Source organism: Rhinopithecus bieti, unplaced genomic scaffold (assembly GCF_001698545.2).
Source record: "Rhinopithecus bieti isolate Rb0 unplaced genomic scaffold, ASM169854v2 scaffold_57210, whole genome shotgun sequence".
NCBI lineage: Eukaryota > Metazoa > Chordata > Mammalia > Primates > Cercopithecidae > Rhinopithecus > Rhinopithecus bieti.
In genome coordinates, this window is record NW_016823439.1 from 794,562 (window position 1) to 807,399 (window position 12,838).

At 40.5% G+C, this 12,838-nt stretch overlaps 1 protein-coding gene across 1 annotated transcript in view; it reads left to right on the top strand.

The window, feature by feature from the left end:
* The window catches only part of PPM1E (protein phosphatase, Mg2+/Mn2+ dependent 1E), a 231,637-nt gene that overhangs the window by 1,005 nt on the left and 217,794 nt on the right, over positions 1-12,838 (top strand). Inside the window, exon 2 of the mRNA XM_017861585.1 lies at positions 77-123. Within this exon, the coding sequence (XP_017717074.1) occupies positions 77-123 (47 nt within the window). The remainder of the gene's footprint in view (positions 1-76; positions 124-12,838) is intronic.

A 12,838-nucleotide genomic window follows, 5' to 3' on the forward strand; every position in this document is an offset into this window, starting at 1 on the left:
GCCGCCGCCGCAGCCCCAGCTACCGCCTTTGCCCCCGCTGCCGCGGCCGCTGTCAGAGCGCATCACCCGCGAGGAGGTGGAGGGCGAGAGCCTGGACCTGTGCCTGCAGCAGCTCTACAAATAGTTAAGTAGCTGGGCTCGGCTGGGGGTGGGCCCGCGGTCCCCACCGCGCTGGCCTCGGACGCGGCTCCCTCGGCCCCTCAAACTGCTCTCTTTTCTGCTCGTCTCCCCCGCACCCGCGCTTGCCCCGCTGAAAGCGCCCCGCTGCTCGGACCCGGGCGGTCGGCTGAGAGCTGCCCACGCCCGCCTTGGCCCCAAGCCTCCTGCCCGGCCCTGGAGCCGCTCTCCTGAGCCCCCGCGCCTTCCCGCTGGGCCCGGGCCCCTCATCCCGCTTCACCTCGGCCCCCAGCTTTTAGCTCCACTTCACGCAACCTTTCCCTTTCCTGACTGGAAAGGTCCTTCCTCCCAGGCTTGAGCTCCCTCTTCTTCCCAGCTCCCTTCTTTCTCCCGGAGGTTTCCTCCCACCCCAGTCTGTCTTTTCCCGGGCAGAGTGCCTTGTTGTTTGGCGGCAGAGACGCGACTCCTTTCTAGTCTGAGCTGCGAGGTGCCTCCTGCGTAACTGCAACAACAATGATGATTTTCCCGGCCCCATATCCAGATGAGATACTGGAGTAGATTTTCCGTCAGGTGCTCAATGTTGAAAGCGAAGGGCTTTTTAGATGTTTTCATACAGGGGAGCCTAGTCTCTTAGTTTAGACATTTGACATTTCATAATTGAGGGAGGTGGGAAGGAATTGAGAGGGAAGGGTAAGCAAAATTTTGCAAGCGAGCCTTCGGGTGAAAGAGCCGTAATTCATTAAAGTGGAAAAGTCAGGCTGTTTTGATTAAACTGCAATTAGGTGCAGTATTTTCAGTCCATTAAGTAGATGGGGTGGGGTGGGGAGAAAGCAGATGGCTTAGCTACACAGATGAAAGTCTAAAATAGAAAGGTCAAGGCTTTGCCTTTCATCCCAGTTCTGGTTTTTATAGGCCTGAAATAGAAACGGTTTACAATTGCGTTTTTTAATGGAATTGTTCCGAAATAATGACAGAGGAGAATACTAGTAAGTCTCTGAAAACATTGGTAAACCTGAGAAGTCTTTTGCCATTCAGCTGATAGTTGTAATGAAAGGTGTTACTCTGGCCACCCAAAAAGTTTACTACTGCAAGATTCACTGTAATTAAGTTCAAACTCACTTTTGGGATTTTCTCAAAAGCCTAAATAAAAGAAGGGCCTGGAAAATAAACCGGTTTTGTCTTCATCCAAGCTAATAGACACCTGATCAAATCATTCTCTTGTTAAAGCAGCAGTTTATCAATAGGGGAAAATCATTTAACAAATCTTCTATAGAAGTGGACTGTGTTGATGTCTCAGAATATAAGGTATCTAAAATTTAATTTTTAAATACTGTTCAATTACAGTTTTACCTTCAATTAGAAAGGTAATAATGCTTTTTGAGAAATGTAAAATATAAAATGGTGTGTAATACCACCACCCAGAGATAAACAGTATTAACATTTTAGAGTATATCTGGTCTTTGTAAACTATCATAGAAAAGGGCTTCTGAGATGTAATTTTTTACACTATTTAAAGATAAAGCTTCCTGCTTAAAATAAAATAGAAATGTTTATTAAATGTATTTATCTTAGCAGCAGACTAGCTGTATCTTGACAGTTAATTCTTACCTTTACAAATGCAGTTTGCAGAATTAAACACAATCCAAACTTTAGAGAATGTCCAAATAAGGTCATTAGTTTAGTACAACCCCGAACATTTGCCATGTAAGAAGGTTTTTTTTTTTTTTAATGAAACTTAAATTTAAAGATGGTGGCAAGAGGATATGTGTTTTTTCATATAGAAAGGGTAAGTGGCCGGAACGGTAGCTCACTCCTGTAATTCCAGCTTTTTGGGAGGCCGAGGTGGCAGATCATGAGGTCAAGAGTTCGAGACCAGCTTGACCAACATGGTGAAACTGCATCTCTACTGAAAATACAAAAATTCGCTGGGCGTGTTGTTGCGCGCCTGTAATCCCAGCTACTCAGGAGGCTGAGGTAGGAGAATCGCTTGAACCAGAGAGGCGGAGGTTGCAGTGAGCCGAGATTGAGCCAGTGCACTCCAGCCCGGGTGACACAGCGAGACTCTGTCTCAAAAAAAAAAAAAAAAAAAGATTAATTTTGATATAGGTATAAACTAGAAAAAACTGAAATGATAAAATGGCCATCTAGTTGAGAACAGAAGTTTGGATTTGAAATAAAACTAGCAAAATTAAAGTTGGAAAATATTTCACCTTAAATCAGAGATTTCATCATTTATATTGTGTTTTGTACAGAAGCTGTTAATGTATTTTTATTTAGATATAAAATGGTTGGCTTGTTCATGTAAAGTATCTTTAAGGTCTTTAACAGGTTAAAAAAAACAGTTTTTGCTGGGCGCAGTGGCTCATGCCTGTAATCCTAGCAGTTTGGGAGCCTGAGGCGGGCCGATCACCTGTTTGAGACCAGCCTGTCCAACATGGCAAAACCCTGTCTCTACTAAAAACACAAACATTAGCTGGACCTGGTGGCGCATGCCTGCAATCCCAGCTACTCAAAAGGCTGAGCCACAACAATTGCTTGAACCCAGGAGGCGGAGGTTGCAGTGAGCCAAGATCCTACTGCTGTCCATTCTAGCCTGGGTGACAGAACAAGACCTTGTTCCCCCACCTTCCACTCCCCCACCAAAATAAAATAAAAAATAAAATCACATTTAGCTGGGCATGGTGGCATGCACCTGTAGTCCCAGCTACTTGGGAAGCTGAAGTGGGAGGCTTGCCTGAGCACAGGAGGTTGAGGCTGCAGTGAGCCACTGTACTCCAGCCTGGGTGACAGTGAGACTTTGTCTCAAAAAAAAAGTTACCTATGTTTTACTCATTTCTCCAAATTTAAATCCCCCAAGAGATTAAAATAATTTCAATGACAATCTGAGAATTTCTGAGGTTAAGGAGAAACTGTCCTTTGAAAAGGTGGAAGCGAGAGATTTTATAACTTTAAGATAATTTGTAAATAAGGGTATAACTGATCTTACAGGAGATGTGAATATAAGGCTGTCTAGTTTATGTAGGTCAATATTTTGTATTTAATTTCTCTGTACAGTACTACGGATAACATATTTGTTTTAATCCAGAAGAAACAAATATTCTGAAGTCTTTTTTTTTTTTGAGATGGAATCTCACCCTGTCGTCCAGGCTGGAGTGCAGTGGCTTGATCTCAGTTCACTGCAAGCTCCGCCTCCTGGGTTCACGCCATTCTCCTGCCTCAGCCTCCCCAGTAGCTGGGACTACAGGCGCCCGCCACCATGCCCGGCTAATTTTTTGTATTTATGGTAGAGACAGGATTTCACTGTGTTAGCCAGGATGGTCTCTATCTCCTGACCTTGTGATCCAGCCGCCTTGGCCTCCCAAAGTGCTGGGATTACAGGCGTGAGCCACGGCGCCCGGCCCTGAAGTCTTTTTTCTTTCCATTTTTTACCAGTAGACTATGAGACGAAGATGAAGTCGTTATTAGAGCTATATTGTCATCATATTTTCAGAACAGTTGTTTCCTCAGTTATTCATTTAGTATGAGTTGGATTTCCCAAGGGGGAAACCAGTATCCCAAGAGTCTGGCAAAGTTAAGTAGTTCCAGATGGCTTGCAGTAATAATGAGGGTGGACACTTTAAAAATGTCTTGGAAAAGAAAATCGCTGGTTATAGAGGCTAATAATTCAGTTACATTGAATTGTGTGAATCATTAATGACTTTGGATTAGGTCAGAAAATCATTAAACTTTATCTAATTTACAAATATATAAATGGGAAATACATGGATGCATATTATATAATACCTATTTTAAATTGCACATTTTTTCTCATTCAAAATAAACATTCACATTTAAATAAAGGAGTGGAGAACATTCACATAAGCAAAAAAAGGAAAAATACCACTCATTGTTAATCATGCTTTCCAGGTTTTTCTCCTGCTTCTCAGGCTACCCCACTTCTTCTCTGTGAGCTTTTAATATTCTGCCTACCCCTTTAATGTTGGTGTTCTGTCCTTGACCTTCTCTTGTCTGGTTGACTTATTTGTCCCTAGTCAATATAAACCTCTCACATGACTTTAGTTATTGTAGTTACGCTAAAGGCTCCTGACTCTATCTTCATCCTTGCTTTGATTGCTGGAACAGCTTTACCTAGCTGTCAAAATTTCCTCAGATTAAACTGTCTAAAACAGAATTCAGTCCTTCAACCCTCTTTACTGCCCCCAAAACAAACAAAACTAAAACCTGATACTCTTTCTGGTGGGTCCATCTCTGACTTCTCCTTTCATCTCTCACATTCAGTCAAATCTTGTTAATTCTACCTTATAAATATCTCTTAAATATGTCTTTCTCCATTCTCACTGTCATTGTCATCTCTTGCCAGTCTTACCCTTCTGTAATATATTTTCCCCAGTGTAGACAAAATGTTTAATTGTCACACTGGTTAAACATTTTTACCCTTTACCCAGAGTTAGCCAAACTGTAAGGTTAAGGGCACAGTCTTCCACACTGCCAAGTCTGCCCAAGACTTCTGATCCTATTGTAAGGGGTTAGGGTGCAACTACAAATTTCAAATGAAGAGGCTACACAAGACCATCCTCACTTCTGACAGCAACTTCCTGTTTGGGGGTTTCCCCAAACCATCCTCAGATTCAGTAATGCACTGGAAAAACTCATAGAAGTCACTGAAAGCTATTATACTTAGGGATACAGTTCATTATAAAGACAAGCTACAAATTAGAACCAGTCAAAGGAAGAAAGATGCTTAGGGTATAGTCGAAGAGAGTTGTTGGAGATATGAAACTTCCATTGTTCTCAGGGAACATACCTTCCATACCCTCCCAGCATGAATGTATGGATGTATGGAAATATATACAGGGTATTGCCCACCCAAGAAGTTCACCTAAACTTTGGTGTGTATAGAGTTTGTGTTTTGTTTTGTTTTTTAAAGAGATGGGGTCTCATTATATTGCCTACACTGGATTCAAACTCCTGGCTCAAATGATCCTCTTACCTCAGCAGAGTTTTCATTGAGATTTATTGATTGATTGCATGGTTGAACTCAGTTTCCAGTCTACCCTCTCCAGAGGTTAGGCTCATACTATGTGGTTCAAGGGACCCATCATGAATAGTAAGAGTACTCATATTACTCCAGAAATTCCAGGGGTTTAGAGGCTACCTCCCAGGAGCTGGGGACAACATCTGGACCTGTCTTTGGACAAGGTTAAATTTTTTACTACATATCCTTCATCACCTATCTCTCCTTTGCCCTCTAGATAAAATCCAAAAGTAAGGACTTACAATGTTACTTCATTAATCTTATTTCTGGAATCACTATCCACCCACTTCATCCCAACTCTACTCCTCCAGAAACTCCACTTCAGCTATATTAAACGAATGTATTTGTTTGAATGTATTGTGTTCTCTTTTGCCTCTGTACCTTTGCACATAGTATATTTTTCTCTCTGCTTGGAATACTGTGTTCCCCCAAAAGCCACTCCCAACACAATCCAATCTCTTACCCATTTTGTAGTTCTCTGTTTAACACCTCTTCCTTGAGGAAGCCTTTGTTTACCGTCCTCACACTCATAATGAGTTAGGGGTCCCTTCTGTGTTCCTTTCCGTAATACCCAATGCCATTCCTCTTGTAAGTACTTGGTTTAATTTATTATTTTTTGTCAACAAATATTTATATCTCTTGTCACTAGACCAGAGGTCTCCAAAGTGAATTACACCTAAAATACTTCATTGGGGCAAAGGAAGAAAACATTAGAATCTGTTTATTTGTATATAACATATGAAATTAAGTGCTATTAATATTCGACATATTTATTGAGATTGACAACTTGTTCTGACGACTGATTTCATGTGAAGCATAGTAAGTGAGGTATTCTGAGGGAGTGCAAATTCCACAGCTCATGGGGGTTGACTGTGGCATCCTTTCTCCAATTTTTAGGCCATTATTATTATATTTTATCTGTACCTGAGTAATGGATTTATGGATTGTATTTTGTGGTTTTAACAAAATTAACCCTCATGAAATGGAAAATTGACTTTAAAGTTCCTGTGAAGATGGCCGGGCTTGGTGACTCATTCCTCCAATCCCAGCACTTTGGGAGGCTGAGGCAGGCAGATTGCTTGAGTCTTGGAGTTTGAGACCAGACTGGGCAACATGGCAAAACCTCATCTCTACAAATAAAATATAAAACTTAGCTCAGCTACTCAGGAGGCTGAGATGGGAGGACTGCTTGAGCCCAGGAGGTTGAGGTTGCAGTGAACCATGATCATGTCACTGCACTCCAGCCTGGGTAACAGAGTGAGACCTTGTTTCAAAAAAAAAAAGTTTCTATGACAAAATCATGGGTTAAACATAATATTGATAATGCAAGTATAAGAAACATAAAAGTTAAGAGCTTATAATTCCCCCACTCTTACTTATTACATATGAATTTGTATGATCAACATATGTGTTTAAAAAATTGGTTTTGGTAACTAGCTATTTTGAGGTTAAACTTAAAAAAAAAACTCATGTTGATAGATGTAGATCTAGTTCTTTCATTGTAGCTACTATATATCATTCTATAGTATGATTATACTATGATTTATCCAATCTCCTATTGATGGACATGTCAGTTGTTTTTAATTTATTTTATTTTATTTTATTTTTTATTTTTATTTTTTTGTATTTATTTATTTATTTTCTTTTTGAGATGGAGTCTCACTCTCTTGCCCAGACTGGAGTGCAGTGGTGTGATCTCGGCTCACTGCAAGCTCCACTTCCCAGGTTCACACCACTCTCCTGCCTCAGCCTCCCACGTAGCTGGGACTACAGGTGCCTGCCACCATGCCCGGCTAATTTTTTGTATTTTTTAGTAGAGACAGGGTTTCACTGTGTTAGCCAGGATGGTCTTGATCTCCTGACCTCGTGATCCGCCCGCCTCGGCCTCCCAAAGTGCTGGGATTACAGGCTTGAGCCACTGCGCCTGGCTGTTTTTAATTTTTACGCATATATTAAGTTAATACTGACTGCTCTAATGGATACATCCCAAAATCTCAAAGGCTTAACATAATTTTAGTTTATTTCTTGCCCATATAGAGTTCCTTCAGTGGAGAAGAAGGAGCTGTGTTCTGTGAAGTCATTAAGGAACCCAGGCTGATGGAGACTCTGTCCTTTTTAACCTGTGGTTTCCAACGTTGCTTTAGGTATCAACATTCATCCAGCAAACATAAGAGAGTGGAGGATGGTGTTTGGAGGTTTTTAAGGGCCAGTCCTTAGAAGTGGCATATATCACTTCTGTTCATTTTCCACTGGCTAGAATTCAAGTCATATGACACCACCTGGGACCTACATTTCCTAAAAAAGGGGGCTGGGAAATGAATTGCTGACTTGGCAGTTGATTCCAAGAAACAACTCTACATTATGGAAAAAGAGTACAAAATCTTGGTGGGTGGCTTGGTGGCCTCTGCTCTACAGATAATGCTAGTTTGGACATGTCTCCTTATGCGTATGTTCATAGGTTTCTTGGATATGTTTCTAGAAGTGGAAATGTCAGATTGATATAAGTACATTTTAAATTTATTAGGCATTGCCAGATTGTTTTGTCCAGCAGTACTGTATGAGGAGTCTGGTTTCTCTAAGTTCTTGCTACCATTTGAACTGCCATACTGTGAAGCTTGTATTTTAACACAGTTGTGTGCCATTATTGCTACTGAACCATGTGGGAAAGAATGCTTATAGCTGAATATAATCTTGATTTAGGGCATTTTAGAAGAGGGGAAACTGCCTAAAAGTCTAAACTGCCTAAAGTCCAATAGGAATATAATATGAGCCACATATAGTTTAAAATTTTCTGTTAACCACCTTTTTAAAATTAAAAAGAAACAGGTGAATTTAATTTTAAAATGTATTTTAACTCAATATATCCAAAATATTATTATTGCAATATGTAATCCATATTAAAATATTATTAATAAAATATTTTATATTTTTATATCAAGTTTTTAAAATCCTGTGTGTACTTTACACTTACAGGACATCCCAATTTGGTGTATCACATTTCAAATACGTAATAATTATATGGGGCTAATGGCTACCATAACAAACAATTTAGGTTTAGATTTGCTATTTTTTAAGAAAACCACAATTACAACAACAAAAACTTTAATTCCATAACACATAGCTAACAATTTTTAATTAATATTTAAAATTAACGAGGAAATATAACATTTCATTATTACATTAGAGACTGGCATTTCATATTGACATTAGAGCCACTTAGCTGGGCACAGTGCCTCACCCCTGTAGTCCCAGCACTTTGGGAGCCAGCCTGTTGCCCAGGCTAGATTGCAGTGGCGTGAACACAGCTCACTGCAACCTCGAACTTCTGGGCTCAAGGGGTCGTCCTGCCTCAGCCTTTCAAGTAGCTGGCACTACAGGTGTGTGCTGTCATGCCTGGCTAGTTTCTTCTATTTTGTTTTTTTGTTGTTTTTGAAACAGACTCTTGCTCTGTCACCCGGGCTGGAATGCAGTGGCCAATCATGGCTGATTGCATCCTTGACTTTCCAGGCTCCCGAGTCGCTGGGACTACAAGCACATGCCACCATGCTCGGCTAATTTTTCTATTTTTTTGTAGAGATGAGGTTTCGCCGTGTTAGCCAGGCTGGTTTTGAATTCCTGGCCTCAAGTGATCTGTCCACCTCAGCCTCCCAAAGTGCTGGAATTGCAGGTGTGAGCCACCATGCCCAGCCTACTGGTTGTTTTCTTTCCAGGTTTTTATAGGCCTATTCTCATCATCTTCTTTCTCTTTATTATTATTTTCCTTTTCTGCTCTCCCATGAAAGGTAGAGGATAAGAGAAGAAAGAGAAGAAAGTATTCCATTCCCACATCCCTTTAGGTTGGCTTCTTATTTTATGTTTTCGTTCGTGCATTTGTTTTGCTTTGTTAACATTTTCAACTAGCTCTAGAAATGTTTGCAATTCTTATTACTGATTAGCATTCCAAAACTTTGTAATGAACATTCTTTTTTTCTTTTTGAGACAGAGTCTCGCTCTATCACCAAGCTGGAGTGCAGTGACACGATCTCTGCTCACTGCAACCTCCGACTTCTGGGTTCAAGTGATCCTTTTGCCTCAGTCTCCCAAGTAGCTGGGATTACAGGCATGTGTCACCATGCACAGCTAATTTTTGTATTTTTAGTAGAGACAGGTTTTCACCATGTTGCCCAGGATGGTCTCAAACTCCTGACCTTGTGATCCTCCTGCCTTGACCTCCCAAAGTGCTGGAATTACAGGTGTAAGCCACCACGCCTGGCCATTTTTCATGGATTTAAAAGAGTATCCTCATGTGAATTCTTTGAGAATATTGTGAACAATGACTGACAAGTTTGAAGAATAATATGATATGAAGAGTAATGAACTGTTTAAAAGATTGAGAGTATCCTTAATTCTTCATGTATATTTTCACTTAATACTCTCTGGTATATAGCTCTGAGAAAGACTGGTTCATTACTACCTACCGTGGTTTAAGAAAGAAAAAGAAACAAAACAATAATCGCCTGGTTAGAAGTATCAAACATAGTTTTTTTCCTGGTGACTTGATTCCATAATGATTTTTAAGATAACTATAGAAACATTACTATTATTGTCTTTTATGGATTAAAGTATTTAAACTGCTTTTACCACAAAGGACAACCTCTGGTCTTTGATATTTTGTAATTTCATTTTTTTTTTTCCGAGATGGAGTGTCCTGTTACCCACGCTGGAGTACAGTGGCCCAATCTCGGCTCACTGCAACCTCCACCTCCCAAGTTCAAGTGATCGTTCTGCCTCAGCCTCCCATGTAGCTGGGATTACAGGCATGCGCTACCATGCCTGGCTAATTTTTGTGTTTTAGTAGAAGCGAAGTTTCACCATGTTGGCCAGGCTGGTCTGGAACTCCTGACCTCAGGTCATCCACCCACCTTGGCCTCCCAAAGTGCTGGGGTTACAGGCGCGAGCCACACTGCACCCAGCCTATTTTTGTAATTTCTGTTTTATTTTGTTTTTGTTTTTGAGATGGAGTCTCGCTCTGCTGCCCAGGCTGAAGTACAGTGGCACGATCTTGGCTCACTGCAACCTCCGCCTCCCAGGTTCAAGTGATTCTCCTGACTCAGCCTCCTGAGTAGCTTGGATTACAGATCCGAGCCACCACGCCTGGCTGATTTTTGTATTTTTAGTAGAGACAGGGTTTCACCGTGTTGGTCAGGCTGGTCTCGAACTCCCAACCTCATGTTCTGCCCACCTCAGCCTCCCAAAGTGCTGGGATTACAGGCGTGAGCGACTGTGCCTGGCCTGTAATTTCTTATTCACATTTTTTCTATGTTGTGAATCTAAATACAAAAACTAAAATACTAATAAGCCTGTTTTTTTTGAGAAGTATATTGTAGCTAACCTCCACCTTTGCATAAGAAAAACAAACAAAAAATAAAATGTAAGTCCTTAAGGTGATATGTGTTTTAGAAAAAAAAATATATTTGTGTGTATGCGTGAATCTATATACACACACATAGTAAAATACTAAAAGGCTAAAATGCTAAAGGGCAATAATTAGGTTGTAAACACGTTCTTTATGGACTCTAACATGTTATTACATAAATATGAGATGACAATCATTAAGCTATCACTGATTTTGCAAAAGGAATGATCTCTTAAGTTCTGGGATTTGATTTCCAGCAACTCTGAATATTTATTAGTTCAAACTGGTTTAAGGCAGCTTATAAATAGTTTCATGTATTACTTGGAAAGATATTGGTCCTATTATTCATAATATACTTATATATAATCACAGAAACAAAATATTTTCAACTTTTCGGAGTCACGTGGAAGTTAACTATACATCTAGAAAAAATTTTCAGTGTTTTAAAAGAAAACAGTTTTGCATCTATAATAAAAACCCTTTGCCCAGGGTATTTTCTGATCTTGGATTGATAAATATCTTTCTGTAATAGTTAACAATGTAAACTTGTAGAAAGTCAGCATTGTCTACACCCAAAATAACAATTGTACAAGTATGAGTAGTAGATAACCGTTCCTGTTTCTCTTGCTGCTGTGTACTATATTGTACTAAACTATATAAACTTGTTTAGGCATTGTTTTATATTTATTACCTCTTTTAATCGTCATAAAAATATATGATAAAGATTTTTATCATTAACCTGTTTTGCAGATGAAAAAGCTGAGGCACATAGAATTTAAAGAACAAGTTTTCACCATCAGCAGTGTCACCAGGACATTAAGACTAGGCAGTCAGACTTGAGAGATTATAATTATGATGTTCATTTTATGATTCTCATGCTACATTACAAACATTTCCTATAGGGAAAAATTTCAATGCAAATGTAGAAATTGAATTTTGATTACTGCCATTTGCTTAGCTCAGGCTTTTATCACTTCTTGCCTTGATTACTTTAGTAGCCTCCCAACAAATTTCCCTGCCACTGGTCTTTTTTCCTTTTAATCTAACTTCACTGAATTTTCCAGCATTATTGAACTCACTATGGTTCTTTTCTATAAATTATTTATTTATTTAGAGATGGAGTTTCGCTCTTATTGCTCAGGCTGGAGTACGATGGCACCATCTCGGCTCACCGCAACCTCCGCCTCCCAGGTTCAAGTGATTCTCCTGCCTCAGGCTCCTGCGTAGCTGGGATTACAGGCATATGCCAACACGCCAGGCTAATTTTGTATTTTTAGTAGAGACGGTGTTTCTCCATGTTGGTCAGGCTGGTCTCAAACTCATGACCTCAGGTGATCCACCTGCCTCGGCCTCCCAAACTGTTGGGATTATAGGCGTGAGCCTCCATGCCCAGCCTAAAATTTATACCTATTTATTTACTTAGTGACAGAGTTTCACTCTGTTACCCAGGCTGGAGTGCAGTGGTGTGATCTTGGCTCACTGCAGCCTCCACCTCCCAGGTTCAAACGATTTTCCTGCCTCAGCCTCCCAAGTAGCTGGGATTACAGGTGCCTGCCACCACGCCCAGCTAATTTTTTGTATTTTTAGTAGACACGGGGTTTCACCATGTTGGCCAGGCTGGTCTCGAACTCCTGGCCTCAAGTGATCCGCCCACCTCAGCCTCCGAAAGTGATAGGACTACAAGCATGAGCCACTGTGCCCTGCTATTTTTTAAAATAGAGATGGGGTCTCCCTATGTTACCCAGGCTGGTCTCAAATTCCTAGGCTCAAGTGATCCACCCACCTCGGCCTCCCAAAGTGCTAGGATTTGTAGGTATGAGCTACCTTGCCTGGCCCTTACCCTGATTCTCTAAAGATATCATGTTATTTCCTATCTTTCTGCCTTTGTAGATACTGTTTCTTCTCCAAGGAGCATCCGCTTCCTTGACTAATTAGAATAAACCTTCCTTTGGAGGCGGATAGGGTGGTTGGATTTTTATTTTATCTTCCACTCAAAAAAGTATCTTGTTCAGGCATTACCTGTAGATAAAGAGCCGTCTAAGGGTTTTGCACCAAATATTTCTCTAAACTCTTATCTCTAATGAAAGAAAAGAAAAGGTTAACAATTATTGCTGTTTATTTTTATTTTATTTTATTTATTTTATTTTATTTTTTTTTTGAGAAGGAGCTCACTCTGTCACCCAGCTGAGTGCAGTGGCCAGATCTCAGCTCACTGCAAACTCCGCCTCCCGGGTTTACGCCATTCTCCTGCCTCAGCCTCCCGAGTGCTGGGACTACAGGGCGCCACCTCA